General features: G+C 42.6%; 1 protein-coding gene across 3 annotated transcripts in view; it reads left to right on the top strand.

The window, feature by feature from the left end:
• The first annotated feature begins 8529 nt into the window (after positions 1–8529).
• Positions 8530–9523, top strand: part of CHD1L (chromodomain helicase DNA binding protein 1 like) — a 46655-nt gene continuing 45661 nt past the window's right edge. For all 3 annotated transcript variants that reach the window (XR_004955237.1, XM_036235003.1, XM_036235002.1), the window contains exon 1: positions 8530–8673. Coding sequence is in view for 2 of the 3 variants with exons in the window: in XM_036235003.1 (XP_036090896.1) it covers positions 8577–8673 (97 nt within the window). In the remaining variant the exon portion in view is untranslated. The remainder of the gene's footprint in view (positions 8674–9523) is intronic.

The following is a 9523-nucleotide window of genomic DNA, read 5'->3' as shown; positions in this document are numbered from 1 at the left end:
CCGACCTCACGATTTTATCTTCCTAACACAATTTGGCCTAAGACCTTTCTTTCCCCTTGAATCTCATTGGTGTCTTTGTCATTGATCAAGCGAAATGTACATGCGAGCCTGTGTGTGGACTCTGTTCCACCGATTTGCTGGCTCGTCCTTATGCCTACGCCAGACTGTTTTAATTACTTACATTTATTGTAAAATTTGAAAACTGGTAGTATAGATCCTCCATCTTTGGGCTTATTTTAAAGATTATTTTGACTATTCTGTTTTTTTTTGTAATTCCATTTAAATTTTTTAATTCGCCTATCAATTTCTACCAAAAAAAAAAAAAAAACCCCCACCGAGATTACAATTAGTACTTCACTGAATGTATAGACCAGCTAAATCTAATTTGTGAAATAGACGATTTCTCGTTCTACTCGTTCTTCTTTGATTTCTATGTTGTTTTATAATTTTTACTGTAGAATCGTGCACATTTTATTTAGTCTCGCGCACTTTATTTTAAAAATCCTATTGTAAATGGTTTCTACAGAATGCTTTTAGATTGTTATCTTCCAATTGTTTATCCCTGGTATTAAGAAATACAATTGATTTTTTTGTTTACATCTACAGCACCTGGTTTTCCTATCCAAGTACTAACCGGCCCCCCCCCCCCCACACACACGCACGCACACACACTGCTTAGCTTCTGAGATCAGACGGGGATCGGGTTTGTTCAGAGTGGCGTGGCCGCAGACACAACTGATATTTGTACGTGACTTTACATCAGAAAGCCTTGCTGAGTTCACCTATTACTTCAGGTAGCTTATAGATACTTTGGATATTCTTTGTACACAATCGTGTCACTTATGAAGAAAGATAATTTTACTATTTCCTTTTTGACTTTTAATTTTAATTTTTTTTCTCTCGTTATTGTACTGGTTAGACCCTCAATACGATGCTGAATAAAAGTGACACTTGTCTTGATAGGCAGAAGCAGTTGCTATTTCACCATTAAATGCGATGTTATTTATATATTTTAGGTAAAAAAAAATTTGTCGAATTGAGTAACTTCCTATTCTTACTTAACTAAGAGTTTTTATTATGATTGGGGTTTAATTTTATAAAATGCTTATTTTATATCTTTTAAGATAATCATATGGTCAATGTTATAGTGAACGATCGATTGTTTTAATATTAAGCCAACTCTGTCTTTTTAGAATAAACTCACGTGACCATGATGTGTATAATTATCTAACACTGTTTTTGATTTGCTGATAGTTCCTTTAGAATTTTTTCCATACGTACATTCTTAAGAGATATTGCTCTGTAATTGTTTTTTCTTGTAATATATCTGATGGTTTTGGTATCAACATTTTGCTGGCCTCTCTGAAAGACTTTGTGTAAAATCATTCATCTTTTCCCTTAAAAGTTTGGTAGCATTTACCAGTGTAGCCATATGGACCTGATGATGTTTTGGTCATTGGAATGTTTGAAATTATGGATTTAATTTCATTAAAAGATATAGGATTATTCAAATTTTCTGTCTCTTCTTGTGCCAGTTTCCATCAGTTGTGTTTTTCTAGGGAGTTTCCCATTTCATCTGGGTCATCAAATTTATTGGTGTAAAGTTATTCGTGATATCTCCATATTATTCTTTCGATGTGTATAGCCTCTAAGGTGGTGTTCCTTCTGTCATTCCTGGTATTAGGCATTTCTATTTCCTCTCTCACTCTTTTTTCCTCTTGTTCAAGTCTGTCAATTTTAGCAATCTTTTTAAAGAACCATCTTTTGGCTTCACTGACATTCTTTGTTTTATAACTATTTTCTAGTTCATTATTTTCTGGATTTTGTTTATTAGTTCCTTCTTTGTACCTTCTCTTCTTTTCCTAGCTTGTTCGGATAGATACTTAATTCATCAAATTTCCATCCAAGAATCATTATATCTGCATCCCACAAATTTTGCTATGTTGTATTTTCATTACCGTTACTTTCAAAGTATTTTCTAATTTTTATTGTAATTTCATCTTTGTCGAGTGGGTTGTTTAAAAGTAAGTTACTTAATTTCCAAATCATTTGGGATTTTCTAGATATCTTATTGCTATTGATTTCTAGTTTAACTTTGACGTGGTGAGAGAACCTACTTTATATGATTTTAATCTTTTGAAACTGATTACTAGTTTTACGGCTCAGCATGTAACCTATTTTGTTCAATGTGCCAGTTTGTACTTGAAAAGACACGTACAAATTGGCACGTTGAACCGTCTAACCCGCGGTTGCTCAATATAGTGTTCTACAAGTGTCCGCTAGATTAAGTTGCTTAATATGGTTGCTCGAATGTTCTATATTCTTACTACTGTTTCATCTGCTTGCACTGTTGATTATCAAGAAAGGATGTTAAAATCTTCAAGTATAATTCTAGATTTGTCTAGGAAAGGCAAAATATGGAGACAGTAAAATGATCACTGGTTGCTAAGGGTTAGAGGGGAGGGAAGAATGCATAGGTAGAGCACTGAGGATTTTCAGGGCAGTGAAAATATCTGCATGATGCTGTCATGGTGGATACCTGCCATGATACCTGTGTCCACGCCCATAGAACATACGACACCAAGAGTGAACCGTAACGCAAACCATGGACTTTGCATGTTAATGATGTGTTAATTTAGGTTTTGATGTGTAACTTAGCCTGGCGGGAGATGCTGATAACCAGGGAGGCTAGGCGTGTGTGGGGGCTAGGAGTATATGGGAAATCTCTGTAGCTTCCTCTCAGTTAAGCTGTGAACCTAAAACTGCTCTTTAAAAAAAGTCTAAAAAAATGGAATCTTTTAAAAAATGTTTTCAATAAATAAATTCTCTTAAAAAAAAAAATGAGGTACAGCGCTTGCTGCACTAAGTTACAATTGGGTTGTTTTGGTGTAAGAATAGTCAAATAGATAAAAAAGACACTATAGAGAACCAAGAAACTGGTCCATGCACATAGGGACATCTGCTTTATGATGACATTGTCACCACAAAGCAATGGAGAAAAATAGCTTTTCACCAAATGGTGCCGGGTGGGAAAAAAACCCTCAAAACCTGATTCTTACTCTATATCCTACATAAAAATTAATTCCAGTTTCATAATAGGCATAAATGTACTGGAAGTCCTAGACAGTGTGATAAGATAAGAAAAAGAAATAAGAGAAATTCAGATTAGAAAGGAAGAAATAAGACTGTCCCTATCTGCAGAGAACACATTTGTCCACGTAGAGGTTTTCAAAGAATCTATACAAAAAGCTGCTAGAATAGTGATTAACCAAGGTTAACTTGAATTTCTATACACTAGCAATAAATAATTGGAATCCAAAAGTCAAAAATAATACCATTCATAATAGCTACATACTATAAATGAAACACTAGATATAACTATAATAGAATATACAGGATCTATATTTTGAATATTAAAAAATGCTGATGAAATAAATAAGAGAAGACATAAATAAACAAATTAGAAAACTTAATATAGTTAAGATGTCAATTCTCCCTAAGTCAATATAAAAATTCAATGCAATCCCAATTAAAATCCCAGCAGAACTTTTTGCAGATATAGACAAGCTAATTCAAAAATTCATGGAAATGCAAAGAAACTAAAGTAGCCAAAATAATTTTGAAAAACAAGAACAAAATTGGAGGACTCACATTACACATTTTTAATATTTATCATAAAGCAACAATGAAGAAGTGTAGTATTGGTGAAAAAATAGACATGTATATAAGTGGAAGAGAATAGACTCCAGAAATAGACTTTCGTAAATTCAGTCGATTGATTTTTAACGGAAGTATGAAGGCAATTCAATGGAGAAAGGGGCCTGGAAAAATTAGACATTTACATGAAAAAAAAAAAAAAGGAAGGAAAAAAAGAAGAAGAAACCTTGACCTGTATCTCACACCATGTAGAAAATTAATTCAAAATGGATAATAAATGTAAGTGTAAACTATAAAGAACAGAAAAAGGAAACAAAGTTGGAGGTATCATCAAACTATGCTATAAGGCTATAGTAATCAAAACAGCATGGTACTGGCATAAACACAGACACAAAGATAAGTGGAACAGCCTACACGGTCTGTTAATCTATGACACAGGAAACGAGATTACAGAATGAGGTAAAGATGGTGTCCTTAATAAGTGGTGTTGGGAAAATCAGACAGACATGTGCAAAAAATGAAATTAGATGAGTTTCTTACACCATATACAAGAATAAATTCAAAATGGATTAAAGACTTAAATGTAAGACTCCAAACCATAAGACTCCTAGAAGAAAACATAGGCAGTAAACTCTTAGACATTGTTCTTAGTAATATATTTTTGGATATGTCTCCTTCCTTGGGAAAGGGAAACAGAAGAAAAAATCAACAAATGGGACTGCATTGAACCAAATTTTTGTACAGCAAAGGAAACCATCAACAAAATGAAAAGACAACCTACCGAATGAGAGAAGATATTGGCCAATGATACATCTGATAGGGTGCTGATATCTAAAATTTATAAAGAACTCACACAACTCAACATCAGAAAAAACAACCCAATTAAAAAATGGGCAGAGGACCTGCATAGACATTTCTCCAAAGAGGACATACAGATGGCCAATAGACATATGAAGGGATGCTCAGTGTCACAAGTCATCAGAGAAATATGAATTTAAATAGCGATATCACTTCATACCTGTCAGAATGGCCATCACCAAAAAACCAAGAAACACATGTTGGTAACGATGTGAAGTGTTAATGGGACTGCAAATTGGTGAAACCACCATGGAAAATGACAAAAATTATAAGTAGAACTACCTTATGACTCAGCAATTCCACTTCTGGGTATTTATCCAAAGAAATCCAAAACACTAATTCGTAAAGAGATATGCACCCCTGTGCTCATTACGACGTTATTTACAACAGCCAAGATATGGTGGCAATATAAGTGTCCATCGACAGACGATTGGATAAAGAAGGTGTGGTACATATATACAATGGAGTATTACTCAGCCATAAAAAAGAATGAAATCTTACCATTTGTGACAACATGGATGGACCTAGAAGATATTACGCTAAGTGAAGTAAGTCAGACAAAGACATACGATTTCACTTATATGTGGAATCTAAAGAACAAAATAAATGAACAAACAAAACAGAAACAGACTCGTATATACAGAGAACAAACTGATGACCGCTAAATGAGAGGGGGTGAAAAAAGCGAAGGGATTAAGAAGTACAACTGGGCAGTTGCAAAATAGTCATGGGGGTGCGAAGCACAGCTTAGGGAATATAGTCAATAATATTGTGTATGATGCCAGGTGGGTACCAGACTTATCGAGGAGATCACTGTATAAACATTTAACTATTATGCTGCATACCTGAAACTAATATAATATTGAATGGCTAATATAAAATTGCATGTGACTAGCTTGATGGCAAGGCATGACAGCCAAAAGACATTCAATTTATTTAGGTAGGAAAACAGACCTGTTGGCAAACCTTCACGCACAGCTATGAGTTTGCAATCTCTAGATTCTGCTATCAGAGGTTTACTTTGTGGTGTTTCAGCATTCTGCCTTTGCCTTTGGTACAAAAGGAAGTGCCAGTTTTCTGAATCCGGCAGAGCAGAATCACGCCGTCGATGGATTTAAATGTGCTCTCTCTTTAGTATATTCCCCTGGCTTTCTGCAATTTTAAGTTTATTATGTGTCATTTGATGCCAAAGTTGTGTTATTACATCAAAAGTTAAAATACAGCGTTTCCTGTGTTTGGAGAAACAAAACCCAAGTCTCTCATCCCAGTACACTGATTTTCCCACTCTGGGAGCGCTGACCCCATCCTAACCCGAGTCCAAAGGTCTAACTAAGTCCATGTACTCTTGAGGACGTCTGGACACACCTTCATCCATGGTCTGGCTCCGTTACTCAGGCTCCACCTCTGACTTACAAGGTGCTGCCAGTTGGCACCTGCTTTTGTACAATGCTCAGCATAATGAACAATAAACACGACTGTTTGCTAACCTGTGTTTGATTGTGCTTCTTCCAGTGGGGTTGGCAGACGCTAGCAAGACACGTTACCATCTTGTTGGATTGCCGTGGCCCACGGTGTACACAATGAAGTCACACAAGTTGTCCAAGGTTCAGTCTCTTATGGACCCAGTCACCCCCTTGATGGCCCCATCTAGTACCAAGGCCGAAGGTCCATCCTAAAATCAGGACTTCCAAACTTACGTGTCCAGTCCTAACCTCTCCTCTGAGCTCTGGACGAATCTATCCGATTACCTATTCAACAGCTCTACTTGGACATCCGATAACTGTTTTATGTTACTCTGTCCGAAGATGAATTCTCGATGTTTCTCAGATCCCCTCATTCTCCGTCTTTCCCTCTTCCCACATAAATGGAAGCTCCACTTTACCATTAGCTCAGGCCAAATCCCTGAAATTATCCTTTATTTCTCTTCTCTTCTCAGGTGCTCCGTGTGTCTTACAGTCTCCCCTTTGCAATGTATGTGGCATTGGACCGCCGCAGCACCCCATGCCACCACGCTGGGCCCACAACTGCCGTCTCTGGCCTGGGCTTCCACGGCAGTCTCCTAAACCTGTCTCCCTGCTTCCACCCCGTCCCCTAATCCAGACTCTTTTCATACAGCATCCAGAGTAAAACTTTCATTCGTCATCTCGCCAGGTGACTTGGAGTCTCTTAAATACATTTTTTAGCTATATTTAGATGGCGGGCTCAATATACCAAGAGAACACTTAGCGTATAGCTAGGACCCGATATCTGGCATTATACTAAAACAAATGTCCTTTAATAATAATAATAATAATAATAATAATAATAATAATAATACATCCTTTGGTTTGAGTTGCAGGTGTTTGATATTGGTGCTGGAGGGGAGAAAATGAATCAAACAGAGACCAGGACAAAAAAACCATTCAGGAGCAGCCACACAGGACAGAAGCCGGAGAAGGACATAAATAAATGTATCTTAAGATTCTGAGAAAACACAGAGTAGAAAATCAGTGTAGCCACAATACATGACTGTTTCTCTTCCAATTCAACATTGTTCACTACCTGGTTTTTATCTGCCAGTTTATTGACTACCTCCTCCTTTTAAAATGTAAGCTGAATTTAATTTACTTAAATATCTACAGTTGGGAGTAGCGGCTTCTGTCTCCAGTGCTTGACACATAGTAGGTGCACGATCAGTATTTACAGAACGACTCAAGACACACACAGTTAGCTTCACAGAACAATGCTTTGTTTTTGAGTTTTCATGGATAAATCAACCTAAGCCATCTTCTTCGCAGCTCGCAACGCATCTCTCCCTTTCATTTTAAGGGTCGGTGAAGATGGGGGAAAACACAGCTTTAATTTGTTTACGGAAGACAGAGGCACCAAGGTCATGGGAGTGGTATTCTGATGACATTACCCAGAGAATAACACTGTACCTGTTCCAGTTTCCTCCCCCGCAGTGTGGGTACAATTAGTTACCTGTTTATTGGGCTACTATGAAGGGAAAATGAGAAAATATGTAGGCGGCACCTCCAACTGCATTAACCAAAGCAGCTGTTGGGCTGCTATCATCGTGATACTCGCATTGGTGGTACACTAATCCTGAACGGCTGCATCCTAAATCCACTCGAAGCTGACCTTGAATCGTGGCGACCCCTGACACATTGCCTCAGTTGTGCTGGCTGGAAAACTACTGCTTGGCTATATTGCCCATGGGAACATAACACTCTAACAACAAGCTTTCTGTTTCTGTACCCCCGCCCCCACCACTTGCACAACCCACCTGTGGGTTGACAGTTAGTAAAAAGAAAAATAGACCTGTGTGTTCAAACAGGATGAAGAATGGGGTTTAGGGCTTAAAAACCCTGTACCTCTACATTTCCGGGCTGCTTAATTTGGGGTCTGTGTACCCCTGGCAGACCTGGCTGGCTGCATAAAGAGTGTGTTTCCTAGACCTCGCTCATTTCTGGTGGTCCATGTGTCTATCCGGGGCTGGTGGCTACAAGTTTGCTCCCCATAATTCACTTGACGAATCCACAGGGGCAATGGTACTTTTCGTGACACAGAGGTTCTCGACTGTGGCCTGTAGCCGCCAGGGAGCAAGTTAGAGGATTTCAGGGCCCAAACCAAGTTATTGCTACCGTAAACGGAACTGAGCACGCTCGCCTTTACGGCCGCGCGGGGAGCCGCTAGAGAGCAGGGACGATGTCTTGCTGAGGTGTGCCCCGAGAGCCTAGCGGAGTACGCGACACGCGATACAACGTGAGTCGATGATTAGCGAATGACGAACACATGCCGGCCCCTCGGTGAGCGACTCGGGGCCTCAGCCGCCTAGAGCGCGCATGAGCACAGCCAGAAGCGCGGGAGGGCGATCCCGCGGCGCTGCGGGCTCCCAGGTGCGGGGCATGCTGGCGGGGCCCCAGCGTAAGCTGCAGCCGCAGCCGGCGCGCGCAGCGCCCCCTGGCGGCCGCCGCGGCCGCGCGCGGTGCGCGGCGGGAAGGACGCGCGCAGCGGCGCGGGGCGGAGCCTCTCGGGGCCGGACGGTGCGCGCGGGCGCCGGGCGCGAGAGGGAGACGGGCATGTCCGGCTTCCTGCTGGCGCTCCAGGCCGGCAGCCGCGCCGAGCCCCCGCGCGCGCGGGTGCAGGAGCAGGACCTAAGGCAGTGGGGCCTGACAGGTGAGTGGCGAAGTTCCGCTCGGGCCGGCCAACTCGTGCGGGCTCGCCTCTCGGGGCCGGGGGCGCGGCGCCGCGGCCGGGCGGGCCTGGGGGCCGTCTCCTTGCGGACCGCGGGGCCTCCCCGGCCCGCCGCGGCCCGGGGGCTGGGCGGAGGGGAGCCCCCCCTGGGCCCGGGGTCTGTGCCCACTCCTGCGCGGGTAGCGGGGCGCGCGGCATCCCGGGGGACAGGGAGCTCGGGGAGCCCGGGTGCCAAGCGGGAGACCTTCCTCTGAAGAGGCGGAGGACGGCCTGGCCTGGCGCCCCGCGGGCCCGGGGTGCGTTGCTTAGTTCTCTGGAACTCTCTCAAAGCGCTCGCGACACGGGGCGGCGGGGGGGGGGGTGGGCTCCTCGTCCGCCGCGCGCGCGCAGTTCTGAGAATCGCCCCGGTGAAGTTCGCCCAGGGCCGTGGTTCCACGTGGGCAGCCGGGCCGTCTGTCCGCGCACGTCACTGTCCGTCTTCCTTACACCAGCCCTTCCCCAGAGTCTCCGCAGCGCGAACCCCGCTTCCTCTGAGTCTGCGGGCAGCCAGGCTGCAGGTGGTGCTCGGCCTGGCCGCTCCATCCGCCCCCTTAAAGTGCGGCGTGCGGTGCGCGCCTCCCCCGTGGGGCAACGGCGGGTCAGTAATAAAGGGCGTAGGGGTTAATTAATGCTTATTGAGCGCCGCTGAGAGCTGCATGCTAACGTGGGCTCTGCCCTCCTAGAATTTGTGGACTCGGTTCTGTGACTGCTTTCAGAAGTGCAAAGAAGTATTTATTGAACTTCATGCTATGTGCTAAATGTCAAGAGAGTGGGAGGTTTTGTTGCTCTCGGA

Source organism: Rousettus aegyptiacus, unplaced genomic scaffold (assembly GCF_014176215.1).
Source record: "Rousettus aegyptiacus isolate mRouAeg1 unplaced genomic scaffold, mRouAeg1.p scaffold_m13_p_17, whole genome shotgun sequence".
NCBI classification, from domain to species: domain Eukaryota; kingdom Metazoa; phylum Chordata; class Mammalia; order Chiroptera; family Pteropodidae; genus Rousettus; species Rousettus aegyptiacus.
This window is presented reverse-complemented; position numbering and strand designations above follow the sequence as displayed.